Raw genomic sequence first — 14138 nt, 5'->3', positions numbered from 1 at the left:
ATGAAATATAAACAGCTACAAAAAAGAAGAGGTGACTTTAACCAATTCATTGTGGATGTAGAGAGACTGTCAATAACTAGCATGTAATGTATTAACTAACAATGACAACTGTTATTGTTGTAAAAATGTTATATGAAGCTGTGCATCATCTGCAAAACAGGCAAAAGATCTAATATTTTTGGACACACTGAGCATGCATAAACAACAGTTCCATCTCCTTTATACCTTGAGGCAATGTTAAAAGGGATGTCATATATTTAGAGTTTCAAATCATAGGCCAACATTTCAATTAATGAGTTCAGTTTATAGAATCTTTCTATTTATTTATTTAACTAGAACTAGACTGTCACTAATTGAACTAACTGAACTACACTACAGAATATTGCAATGAATGAAAGTTTGATTTAAACAGAATCTTATTTGGAGGTTTAAAACATCTAAATTAATTCTTACTGAAAAAAAAGTGAAAAAATATCAACAAATGGTATATAAATGATGACTGTTAGAGTTGATTTGGAATACACGATGGGAAATTGTATGCCCTAAAAAAGGCTGATGAGACTGAGGGGCAATGCCATCACACAGTATAAACTAAAATGTACTTATTTTGAACTTGGACTCTGCTTCCTTACTAATCCTGTGACAACTGTTCATCCATCCATCTTCTTACGCTTATCCAGGACCGGGTCGCTGAGGCAGCAGCCTAAGCAGAGAAGCCCAGACCTCCCTCTCCCCAGCCACCTCCTCCAGCTTGTTCTGGGAAACAACAAGGCATACCCAGGCCAGCTGAATGATATAATCTCTCCAGCGTGGCCTCCTCCCGGTGGGACATGCCCGGAACACCTCACCCAGGAGGCGCCCAGGAGGCATCCTTGTCAAATGCCCAAACCACCTCAACTGGGTCCTTTCGATGTGGAGGAGCAGCAGCTCTACTCTGAGCCCCTCTCAGATGGCTGAACAAAGGGAGAGACCAGCCACCCTTCGGAGGAAGCTCATTTCTGCCGATTGTATCCGCGATCTCGTTCTTTTGGTCACTACCCACAACTCTTCAGCATTCACAAATTTGTTCACAAATCTTCAGCATGGCACTTATGAATTATCACTTGTACTCACCGATGTAAGCCTGCACTACAGTCATGCGGTTCGTGGTGAGGGTGCCTGTCTTGTCAGAGCAGATGGCCGTAGCATTACCCATGGTCTCACATGCATCAAGGTGCCGTACGAGGTTGTTGTCCTTCATCATTTTCTATAAATGACATAGCAGTGTGTGAGGGGAGGACAGGAGGGAGGGTGGGATGGTGTGAATGAGGATAGATAGATAGATAGATAGATAGATAGATAGATAGATAGATAGATAGATAGATAGATAGATAGATCTGATGTAAAGCAAGCATTACATCAGATGGGTAAAAAAAATGGCCTGTATTTGTATAGCGTTTTACTAGTCCCTAAGAACCCCAAAGCGCTTTACACATCCAGTCATCCACACACTGATGATGGCAAGCTACAGAGCCACAGCCACCCTGGGGCGCACTGACAGAGGCGAGGCTGCCGAACACTGACGCCACCAGGCCCTCTGACCACCACCAGTAGGCAACGGGTGAAGTGTCTTGTCCAAGGACACAACGACCGAGACTGTCCAAGCCGGGGCTCGAACCGGCAACCTTCCGATTACAAGGCGAACTCCCAACTCTTGAGCCATGATCGCTGGTGCAGAATTACACAGAGTACTTGAACTGTATTAATAGTATACACTATGACACCAAACCCTTTTTCTGAAACTAGATGGACACTGTATTAATGTTCTCAATCACATTCTTTTAGAAAACTGATTTAGACACACCTCCTCCCCATCTTACCCACCACCAGTGTCTAGACTCCGGGGGGTCCTGTTCTAATTCCTAACACCACTGGGATTCTGTTCTGCTATCATGGGGTCATCTGAGTCTAATTGCCAAATATCTTAATAGAATTCTGTATCTCAATAAATCACTTCACTTCTTACAAATGAGCTCTCTTCATTGAACTGGCACAGTGGGATTCTCATGTTCATTTCAGAGCTCTTATTTATTTATTTATTTTCTTCATAAGGATTTCTGCTCTTTTATTAGGTTGCATTTTTAGTTTTTACTTTTTCTTTGTGTTTTAAAGTATTCAGCAAAGAATTTTTCACATTTCCCTTTTTCACAACATGTAATTACCCCACTTTACCTTACATCTGACCTTGTATACATGACTGTAAATGTCACTGGAACGACATGTGTACCACTTTGCAAGGGGAAAGAACAAAGATTGCAATGATGATTTAATGGATTAAAGACTGTGTGAAAGAACCACTGAAATCAGTGTAATATCACCGTTTTGGGGGACTTGCCTAGCCCTAGGGGGGCCTCACAGACGCCAATCCTCAGTTTCCCTGGCCCTTCCTCTGCCCAACCCTCCAGTAATAAGAGTGGGCAGGTTCACCCTGTCATTCTCTGTCATCTTCGCTCTCCAGATCACCTCAAACATCGGCATCTGCATTCAACCTTGAAGAAAAGGGCCTTGGGGCAGCGAAGAAAAGCTGGTTACAAGACTGAGTACAGTGGCCTTCCACCAGAGAAGTCTCTCTTTCAATTTCTGAGGATTCAAGACTCCACGCTAGCCTGCTCTCCTGCCTCAGCATGGCCATTCAGCGTACCAGAGCTCCCGCTTCCTGACCCGTCAGCCTTGTCGTTTAACATGGGAACATACTGCAGCATGGGACTGTTTGCAAGCCTGCGTCAGCCAAGCTGGGTTTTCCAAGACCATGCCTATCATGAGTAAGACTGACGTGTGCCTTTTCTGAGTTGGCCAATCTAAAATTCGTGTTTCATCTTCATGAGTCAGCCAATATGTCTGGGACCATGAAGTTTGTTTCTTTAATGAACATTAAGAACGTTGAGTCTTGTCTTCCTGAGCGAGCTAATAAACAAAGTGTGTTTTGTGTTTCAGAAAAGGTTAATAAGAAGAACGTGTTTGGTGCTTCTATACTGGCCAAATTTAAAAAAGTGTTTTCTTTTGCTAAGCTAGTAGACAAGATAACTCTGTATGGTGTTACAGAGTTGATCTTTTCAGAAACTGATAGTGTGTCTTGTCCATCCTTTTTAAAGCCTGTTTCTGTGACTGAGCCACTCTCCCCAGAGACTGTTAAGGTTTCACAGCATGTCTCCCCAAGAACTGATTCACAGCACGACTCCCTAAAGACCATTAGTGGTTTGGCTGGCTGGCCTCCCCAGAAACTGTTGCCCTGCTGGGGGTTTCCTCAAAGACTGCTAAGTGCGCAACTGTGCTGACCAGCCTAAAAGACTGTTCCGCTTCCTAGCTTGGTTTTGTAGAGACTGCTGCTTCACCAAGGGCCACTCCAGAACCTAACCCTTCACCTTTCCCATCCCCCAGAGTGAGCGTAGCCAGGATCCAGCCTGTCCCTGCATCCGTACCCACTCCCAGGGTGAGGACAGCTGTGGTTCCTTCTACTAGTGCCTGCTCCCAGGGAAACTGGTGCCCAGACAGGGCTCAGCATGTCCCTACCCCCGTTCCCGTCCCTAGGATGAAGGTGGCTAAGTTTCTGCATCAGCACCACTCGCTAGCAGAGATGTGAGCCCTGCATAACCCTAGCCTGAGCAACTCAAGCTTCCTGCATCCCCCCAAGTCATCTCCGGAGTCATCTCATCTTCAGTGCTGCTCCAGTCCTGCTGAGCCAGAGTCTGAGCCACATATACGTGAGCCTGTGGGTCTCAACCAGCCCAATTCTAAGCCACCCGAAGCTTAGAATTGTTGATCTGGGCCCCAGCCAAACCAAGACAGATTGCCTCTACCACCAGTTTCTATGAACCTGATCTGTTGCTGGTCTCTAGACGACTTGTGTCACCCCTTTGCTGGCTTCTTGAAGTTATCAGCCGCTGGCCTCACAGCCAGCCGGAAGAGTGCCACTGTCTATGCCGCTGGGTAGCTCCCAGAGTTTCTTCATCACAGCCATTTGCCTTTGCAGAACCCTTAAACTGAGTTGCCCTGTGACAGAGCCAGCCTCCTAACCATGCCCTGCTGTTTTAACCCTATGGTCAGGTCAGCTCCCAGGACTGTTTCTCTGTTTCTCGGCTCTGTTTTGTGTTCTCCCTTCATCTATTATTAGTATTTGCATTCCTTGCTCAAATCTAGCCTTATTTGTATTTTCATATTATTTTTCCCCATGATTACCAGTAATAAAGCTGCCCTTTGAATTTACTTTCTGTCTCCAGAGACCTTCATATTGGGTCTTAAACTTGACCACCTCACAGAATACTATGACACTTTCTGTGAGTGTTCTTGTCAAACTATAATAACAACCCTATCAGAGAGCATGAAGTCCTGTATAAAGCCTGACAGGTAATACTGGGGGCAAAAAAGAAACACTTTCACTTATGCTCATACAAAACATTGGATCTGGAATTTGACAGCTGGACACTCAGAGAATCCAGATTATGGAAATTTCAATAGGGACCTCAAGTCCAAGACATGCAACATGTCAGACTGGATGCATTCTAATGACACATACTGTCCAAAAGCATTGATTGGCCATTGTTGATTTCAGTATTCACATTGACGCTTTAGCTGACTTTTTTTCCCATGACAGTCTCAGCGTGAAGCCAACGTGACCAGCTAAAGAAGCAGCAGTTCCTACATGTCCATGTGGTTAATCATTCGTTAAAGCTGACAGGCGAATGTACCTTGACAGAGTAAGCCAGAGAGATTGTGACAGCGAGAGGTAAGCCTTCTGGGACAGCAACAACCAGCACAGTGACTCCAATGATGAAGAACTTGACAAAGTACTGGATGTAGACTGGAGTACACTCCGGCAACCATGAGTGACCTGCAACACACAGCAAACTGCATATTAAACCTACAAAACCTCTTTTGAAAGCCTAAGAAATGTTCAACATGACAAGAAAACACTGTTGTGTTTAAAACAGTAATGAGCGATTGTTGGAAAGCTGTATGTTGCAAAGCTGCATAAACACAAACCTTCAACGACAAATGTGTTGATGACAAAGAACAGCACCAAAATGATGACAGTGATGGCTGACATCACCAAACCTGTAGGGAGATCAAAGAAGAGACAACTCATCAGAATTGCTCATTCAAGACTGCATTGCATTTTATGTTGGGCCTGTAGTGACACATGCCAAGCGAATAAAAACCCATCGTTCACATTCCTGTAGAAGTTGAGAACATCATCTTGCACACATGCCTGTTTCTGAACAGTAATACAGCATCTTTCTACCCAAGTCTTCACACTTTCACACTCAGAGCTTCACACTATTCCCACAATTTGTTTTTCATACTGAGAAACCCATACATTGTTGCAACAAAAGCTCAGTAGGACATACAGCTGCAGATTCTACTTTTTACAGCTACTTTGTGCAGATTCTACTACTCTGATATTTTAGAGGACACCGAAACTATAAGGGTGTGAAATTCTGCCCGGTATAGGGATGAGTTGTGTACCTGCTTTGCCAATCTGAACAGCCAGCTTTGTGAGCTTTCCCTGCAACACACTCTTCTCTTTCTTTGGAACATTGGTCTTCTTCTTCTCTCTGTCCTCTACCTCTCCTCCTTCTGCACTCTTCAGAGGTTGCATCTCCATGGCAACTCCCCCATCCTGTTTTTTGGCTGAAAAACACACACAGCACAAACATTTGAAAACTGTAAATGTCTTCAGCACCTGACAATAAACTCAACAACAAACTCACATTCAAACTAAACTCCAACCAAACACAAGCCTCTACCTTTGTTCTGATTGTTCTCCACTGCACCATCAGGTTGCTTTCCTGAGACAAAAGGAGGCCAAGTTAGACAGAGTCATAAAGGTCAAAGAACAAGAACACAAAAAAATAGAAACAGAAAAACACACAGAACAATACTAAAGGGAACAGTTCATACTTCATACACTGGGTTATACAAGAGAGTGAGAGACATTGTCAAAGGTATTATCCAAAGGTAATCCACATAATCTGATATCACCGCAATGGTGTTCCTACAACATGATGACCAATGTTGCTCTGGTAGTCACCTCACACAAATGGTTTTGGCTTCATGACATTGTTCCAATCAGTGTTTTCTCCATTAAAAAAACAAAACAAAATAGGACTAGAAACAGAGATCAGGCTTCTCTTGACTAGCTTCCTGTAAAATCTAAAATTGAATTGAATTTAAAATCATTTTATTCACATACAAAGTCTTGAATAATAAGGTGCAGCCATATCTTAAAGACCTCATAGTACCACATTATCCTAATAGAGCACTTTGCTTTCAGACTGCAGGTCTAATAACTGAAGGCTCTCCTCTGTGGAACCAGCTCTTGGTTTGGATTTGGGAGACAAACACTCGACGATTAGATTTAAAACATTCCTTTTTGATAAGCTTATAGTTACGACTGCATCAGGTAACCTTGTAGCATTCCTTAGTTACACTGCCAAAGGCTGCTGGGAGATTTCTTGTGATACACTGAGCATTTCTTCTCCACTAACTTCTTTTCAAGCCCAGATGTTAATGTCCCACTGCTGCATATCATTATTTTTTGTCTTCTCTCTTTTCCAATAGATTATAAGTCTTAATATTTCGTTTCCCCACTCCTGCACACCCACCACAACAACATGAGCTGCAATGACAGTCCCAAAATAACATCAATATGACACTGCAGGATGAACATCAACACAGTGATATCAGATACACAGTGGCATCATACGGCACTGTCACTTTCACTGTGTACACTATGGGGTCAATTTGTTGAGGAAAGGAGTGGGGCGGATAACTTTATGCTCACATACCATTGGTGACTGTGCTGTAACTGGCATCTGTAGTGATGAGCAACTCAGTACTCTCCTCTGTTCGGGTAAATGTGTGACAAAGGAAGGTTTTTGTGGGAAGGGGCACATGAAGGATTTGGCAAAAAGGGAAAAACAAAAAACAGCAAATCAAGAATAAAAAAACTCAAGAAGTGAATGTGTTTGTATGCACAGCTCTGTATGCGTAATGCATATTGCGTAGAATGAAACCTCAAAATAGGAGACAGATTAAAGAAGAAACATAAACAGCCCCACAGCAAAATCCCACTGCATGAGGAAAAACTAACAAGTTCTGGCATTTGTAGTCTTCTGAATAATGTATTAGTTCCAGTAAACGAGTGTCTGAACGATCCAGCCCACAGAGGCAGCTGCACTGAGCTGCAACACATCCCAGGATGCAACGAACACTTTGGGAACAGAACGAAAACAACAAGCTGTAAGAGTATTTCTTTAATAAAGTAAGTGTCATCAGGCGGTTTGTTGTTGTCTATTTCTGCATTCCAGGAAGATGCGTTCTCCTTTTTCAAGACATCAACAGTAGCAGACGCATTCCAATGCAGAAGTGAGAACTGCAGCAGTACTGTAGAGGCACAGAAGAGTGCACTAATAATGATATTAACCTTAAGTGCTTCTGAAAGTATTTGTAGCTTCTGCTGTCTGCAGCTCTGCTCTGACTGCAAGGCTCCTACGGAACAAATATGAGCACAGACTAATGCTTTGTACACTGACCAACCAACACTCTTCCCTGAAACTCTCCAGCTGCCTCACTCTCCCCTGCTCTTTCAATAATTGATTCAATCTGCAGCCTCAACCTCTCTCTCTCAGATTAAGGGTGGGGAGGAGAGACAGTGGAGGGTAATGCCAGAGAGAGGAAAGTGAAAGAGGGCACAAGAGAAACAGTGAGAGAATCGGAGAATGACGGGCAAGCTGATAGAAGAGGGGGAAAATGAGAAAACAAGTGGGGAAAGAGAAAGGGAAACAGGTAGTGGAAAGAGAGATGACGAGGATGTGGGCTAAATTATCTATGAGGTTAAACTGGTGTGTTTCCTGTTGAAGCTCTTATCTGAAATCATTCAGGCATTCAGCTAACCCCATACACACACACACACACACACACACACACACACACACACATCCCAGCACACGCATGTCGCAATGTGTGAGCATGGATGGATTATGAAACAATAGGCCCCTGGGCACAGACATGTAACAGCCTCCCCCCCCGCCATAAAAGCAAGACCTCCCTACTGAAGCAGACACAAAAGAAGACGGCTGTGTTATTTGTAGTTTCTGGTTTTTTCTTTGCCATATTGTGTCTTATTTTTATGCTGGGTTCTATGTCTTTTGTGCTTGTTTTGTATGTTTGATTATTTTGTTTCTGTTTCTGTTAGTATGTGTCTCTTTGTAGTCATCTTGTGTCTTTTGATTTTGATTTTGGTTTTTTGTCTGTTACTGGTTACTCTTGATATATTATACATTTTGAATGTCCTTATAGATTTTTCTCATCAGCACAGTCTCATTTAGTTACAATTTCAATGTAATTTCATTTATATAGCATCAAATCACAACAACAGTTGCCTTGAGGCGCTTTGTATTAGTGAGTTTTTTAAGCTTACCACATTGTGAATTTTCATTTTTTGTTTTCTTTTGTTTTTCTTTTTTTTTTAAAAAAATTTCAGTTAAATAATGTTGTATTATGTGTGCCAGATGATAACCAAAAGATAACCTTGTAAAGAAAGGGCAACTAAACCAAAGGTCACAGATGTGATAAAAAAAAAAAAAGAGAGCTTTATCTCTCTCTACTCCTCTACTGGTTTGAATATATCAAGAACAATACTGCACGTATTAATAATAAAGATGAAAATATTTAAACCTATCATAAAGGTGTAAAGCATCTTCAACAAAATGATCGTAATTATTGTCATTTATTGTCTCCACTTACCTTTCTTCTCTTTCCCATCTTCCTCCACATCTCCAGCTCCCAGGAGAGTGAAGATGATGCCTGTCTGTGAGTTCACACCAACAGCTGTCACCAGCATCCTCCCCGAGCCCTCCATCACATGGGTACCTTTAATAGTTTAGATGAGTGCTACATGTAAAGTGTTGGTCTCAATAGTTAAAGTAAAAAAAAAGACAATATGGAGGAAAAAATTTAGAGTTAAGGCTAAACCCTAGCCCTCAGCCAGAGTGTAGACATGAGTTTGGAGACTTGGACTAGAGTAGGAGCAGGGTCACAAAAATACTGACTTGTCTTTTGTTGACTTGAATTGATGGCAAAAAGCTGACAAGACTTGACTTGGTGACCCATAATATTTATAAATTGAATATGTTTGTATAGTTTTACAATCTGTTACTTTACCAGACAGTTATGAATAATAAATATCATCACGAGGATGGGCTTCATCTTCATAGCTGCATGCACACTTGTAATTGTCACTTGCCACTTGTTGAGCAAAAAAACAACAAACAAACCTGAGAGAAGCATGGGGTCCTTATCCACAGATTTGCGTACATGGTCAGACTCTCCGGTAAGAGAGCTCTCATCTATCTTCAGATCATTTCCTTGGACCAAGATACCATCAGCTGGCAGTAGGTCACCTGAACATAGACATACACATATCAGTGTGTACACACACTCAGCTTGCTTGTATTATATATCCTCACTATTACTGCACAGCACCACTTAAATTCACTTGACTTTAACTGCTTTTTATGCCATTTCCCTTTCTCGCTGTCTCTTTTTTATCTCACTGCAGATAGTATCCCCATCAATGCATGCATGCAAATGGCGTGACATAAATACTACAACAAACACAAGAAGGAACAATAAATGTACTGCTTGGAAAAACCAACATCCCTCTGAGTTCCCATTTATTTTACAGGCTGTGATTCTGGATGCTTGAAGCTTTGCCTCAATTCCTCACTTCCAGTCCCAGCATCAACAGAGAGCATCAATAGCTAATGGTATCTTCAGCCCCAGTCATAGAGGTTTAGAGACTGGCTGGTGATTACCTGGCAAAAACTGATCATTAGGGTAAAGTATTCCCCGTAAGTGGTTGCTGAAGGTTCCTTAGAGTCTCTATGATTTTAGCTAAACCACAGTCACACAGGCCAACACAAATGTGTGTTTCCGAGTGGTTGGTGGTTGTTTGCTGAATAAAAAGTGAGAAAAGGTATATGGTGCTTCAGCATGGTTTGCTAGTGACCAAATTACAAGGAGGTTAATGGTGCAGCAGCTTCTTTGTGATCAATTTTACCTAGCAATATAACCAACCTTCAGCAACCAGCTGGTCGGAAAGGCACATTTTTCCCTAGTGATCAGAATTTGCCAGGACTGTCTCTAGGCATGTGTGACTGAGGCTAGGGCTGCACGATTAATCGTTAAAAAATCGCGATCTCGATTCATACTTATGTGCGATCTCATTTCCAAATGACAACGATTTAAAAAAAAAAAAAAAAAAAGAAAAAAAAAAAGACGACGATGATTGTACCGCATTTTGATCCGGGACGTAATCTGCATGAAAACAAGCGCTCCCTCTTCCTGCTCAACAAATGACAAGGGCGGAGCCTTATACCACGTGATACAGAAGCTGTGCCGTGATGCTCAAATTGGCAGGGAAAAAACAACAGAGAACACGTCAGGGATGACGAGAAAGTGACAGGAGAAAATTCGTCCTGGTCAACCACCCAAACATCAATAACGGGAACTTTATACAGCGCTTCCCTATACACGTCGAACTCCCGCAGGCACAAAGAAATTACGGAGGCTATTACTTATCACCTGACCAAAGATATATCAACACTGTGCAAAACGAGGGATTTAGGAAAATGATCAACACCCTAGACAAACGCTACACAGTGCCGTCCCGCAACTATTTTTCTATTGTTGCACTACCTGCTCTATACACGCAGTGTCGAGCAACGGTGGAGACAGAATTTCAAGCAGTACAACATTTTGCGGCAACCACAAAATGTGAGGCATTTATTGTTTTTATGTTTATTTATTGTTTTTATGTTCAGTTTCAACTGTTACGAAGTTGATGTGCAGTTAATAAGTGCAATAAATATTTATATTGGAAAAGAAAATCGTGAGAGAATCGTGATCTCAATTCTAAGCAAAAAAATCGTGATTCTCATTTTATGCAAAATCGTGCAGCCCTAACTGAGGCCTTACCTAAAAAAACCCTAAACATATCTGAGTGCAAATGCTAGTTAACCTGTTAAATTATTATTATTATTGAACAAGCTAGCACAAGCATATGTATGACGTCAAATAGTATAGTATATCAAATAGTATATCAAATAGATTTTAGCCATAAGGAAATCACATAATGACCTAAAGCGAAAATGGTGCCTAGCATTAGTTAACATTAAGTTAACTTAACACCACCTTATACAATATCTCTCAGTTGTTGTACAAGATACAACAACACACAGTACATAAAACAGAGCCTCGTGTATGTCTCATCACTGTTTTCGATGACAGTAGCTGACACATGAAGTCGACACAAGCTACACACAGACACAAGCAATAATGTTGACTGTGGTTCATTTATTGCTATGGGTATCATTAATAGCAATGGTTTTCTGAGGTTACACAGAGCTCCCCTAACAGCATACATTATACAGTATGTGTAAGATTAATTATAAAGAATATTTTTCAGCTGTCAGTATTCAGTATTATACTAAACTGAGGTAGGTTTTGTGAAATTTGTACGTCAGCTTTCATTCTTTATTAGATATGTTTGTGATTGACTCTTGTGATTAAGTTTTATTTTATCTGCAGTGTCCTTAGATCTTCTAAATTAATCAAAATACTTACAAAAATGAAAGTGAATGAATCTTTTAATTTGTTGGTATGTTGTTGGTTTTTCTGTATAGGAAGATCTTATAGTGGATTCCTTACCATATTTGACCTGAGCCATGTCCCCCACCACCATGTCAGCCACAGGGATCTGGATGACGTTTCCTTTTCGCACAACAGTGAACTTCTGCTCTTGCTCAATTCGACTCTGTAGACCCCGGAACTGCTTCTCTTTAGACCAGTCGTTAAACGCTGTCACCAAGACAACACACACAACAGAAAGCAGGATGGCAGCGCCCTCAATCCAGCCAGCATCTGCCTCGCCTTCATCCTCTGCACCCGCCGACACATTCCCGCATGCTGAAGATGGAGCAATTGTTTAGAGTCAGATATTTTTTGAACATGCCTCGGAAAATCAATAACTGTCTTCCAAAAAACATCAAATTTCAAATGGGGAGGAAAATAACAGGGGAAAATATAATCAAATGGCCCACTAGAAAAACTGATATTAGGTAAATATCAAAACTTCATCATTGTTTCTGGTGAGTCATAGAGAACAAAATAATATGGCTTGAGCTTAGAAGTGCAGGGGCTACTTTTGACTGCTACTTTGAGCATCATCTAATGACTACACATGGTCACCGCTCTTTGATTTGCATGTGTGGCTGGTTTTACACAGAGCCACAGTGTCCCATATCTGCATCCTCTGATGAGCCCACTTCCTCTCTATCATGACCCTTCATTGTCACAGAATGGCTCACCAAATTCAACAGACCCAATTTGGTGAGCCATTTCACTTTCTGTTTCTTCAGCTTTTGTCTATTGTGTGCTTGTATTTTTCTTCCTTATTTAAAAAGATTCTTATTTTTTTTTTCACTCCTCTCTGATTTCACCAAACAACAGGAAAATCAACAGCAACAAAGTACAATATTTTGCTAAACAGAACATCTAGAAGCAACATTTGAGAATGTTTTGATGGAAGTACTTATATATCTAAATGAGATACTAAAAAGCATGCAAATTTGTCATGAGAATAACCTAAATCATCCTGGTTGAGATCTTGGGTAAAATATGTCTACTGGAATGGGACTCTGTAGACAATTTGATGTTTAAAAGTCTCAATGCTGATGCCGTTTTGTGCTAAAAAGTAAATGTGATAATAAATGAGCAGCTAACTTTGGGTAAAAAGAAAATCAGGACTAAGAAAAAATCACTTTTGCACCAGGCTAAATTATGTTTATTTCTTCTCTAAAGTCTGGTATTATAGGTAACATAGGACTCTATAGGGACTGACTCACTATTAGATCCACCATTCAAAGAATTGCTCTAGCTTATACAGCATTTTTCAATAAGCTGTAACTGACATCACTGAACAGCTGGCTGACTTTAGTGCTTTTATAAACACTTAATCTAATGCTTTCATACTTATGTCAATTAATTTCTATTTTGGGCACTGTGAGGCCAAAAAAGAAATTAGTTAGTGGTGATTGTTACTATATTTAGCATTTTGGGTTTTTGTAATTTTTGTCTACATTAAGTTTAACAGAAAAAAACACGTTTAAGTTACTGCTGCATTATAATATTTGCTAATGCTGATACAATTTGAAAACAGATAAAACTAAAAATAAATAACTTTGCATTTTTCTCAACTTCTCTAAGGTCTCATTATCTATGCTGCTGTTACACTGTGTTTTAGAATTTCATACTATTCCAGTATTCACAAAGTAAGGCAAAGTCAATTAGCTAAATGCTTACATAGCATTAGCAGAACATATTATTTACTTACATGTGGTTTCATAACAACAGCCTGCCTTATATGCTAGTCCTAGCAATTCTTCTTAGCTTTGCTCTAATATACTTTTTATATTGGTTTCATGATTTGATTTGACCAAGTCTTCTCAACTCAAGTTCCACTTCCTTTTTTTCCAACAGCATTTAGTTTTTCACTAGCAGATTGGATTTGGATGAATTTAGCTCTTCTTTATTAACTTTTGACTTCTCTTTTTACATTGCCATCATCATGTAAATGGCTTGCTTCAACCGTCTCCCTTAGTTTTCTTTTCCAGTGTTTGTGTATTTTCTTCATATAACCTTAACTTCTTCTCTGTCTTGTTCCTCCTCTCTTATCCTACTATATGTATACTGACAATGTCTTACTTTTACTTGTCTTTATCTCATTTTCATTTTTCACATCCACCTGTTCCACTCTTGCTGACAGACTTTTTGTCACACCCTCCCAAACCAGAAACCACACCCTTTGTCCACATCCTCACATTCAGTTTCTTTTCCAGGAGGCTGGTAGAAGGAAAGGCCAAGGGAGATGATGGCAGCGGCCTCCAAAATGATAAGTGTGACGTCCTGTAAGGCCTCCCACACAAGTTCCAGGAACGTCTTGGCCTTTTTGGGCGGAATGAAGTTTTGGCCGAAGGTTTGGCACCGACGTTCCAGGTCTGCCGGATCCCCACTGAGACCTGATAGAGGGAGTGGGAGGA

General features: G+C 40.9%; 1 protein-coding gene across 1 annotated transcript in view; it reads right to left on the bottom strand.

Annotated features, from left to right (window-relative positions):
- The window catches only part of atp2b3b (ATPase plasma membrane Ca2+ transporting 3b), a 77589-nt gene that overhangs the window by 43829 nt on the left and 19622 nt on the right, over nt 1-14138 (bottom strand). Inside the window, 10 exon segments of the mRNA XM_025901696.1 lie at nt 1114-1246; nt 4725-4867; nt 5020-5091; nt 5503-5667; nt 5784-5825; nt 6825-6881; nt 8785-8910; nt 9315-9440; nt 11749-12006; nt 13920-14117. Coding sequence (XP_025757481.1) covers nt 1114-1246; nt 4725-4867; nt 5020-5091; nt 5503-5667; nt 5784-5825; nt 6825-6881; nt 8785-8910; nt 9315-9440; nt 11749-12006; nt 13920-14117 — 1320 coding nt within the window.

The sequence above is a fragment of the Oreochromis niloticus genome, linkage group LG20, assembly GCF_001858045.2.
Source record: "Oreochromis niloticus isolate F11D_XX linkage group LG20, O_niloticus_UMD_NMBU, whole genome shotgun sequence".
Classification (NCBI taxonomy): Eukaryota; Metazoa; Chordata; class Actinopteri; order Cichliformes; family Cichlidae; genus Oreochromis; species Oreochromis niloticus.
Note: the sequence above shows the minus strand (reverse complement) of the source record. Positions and strands in the feature narration are given on the sequence as shown.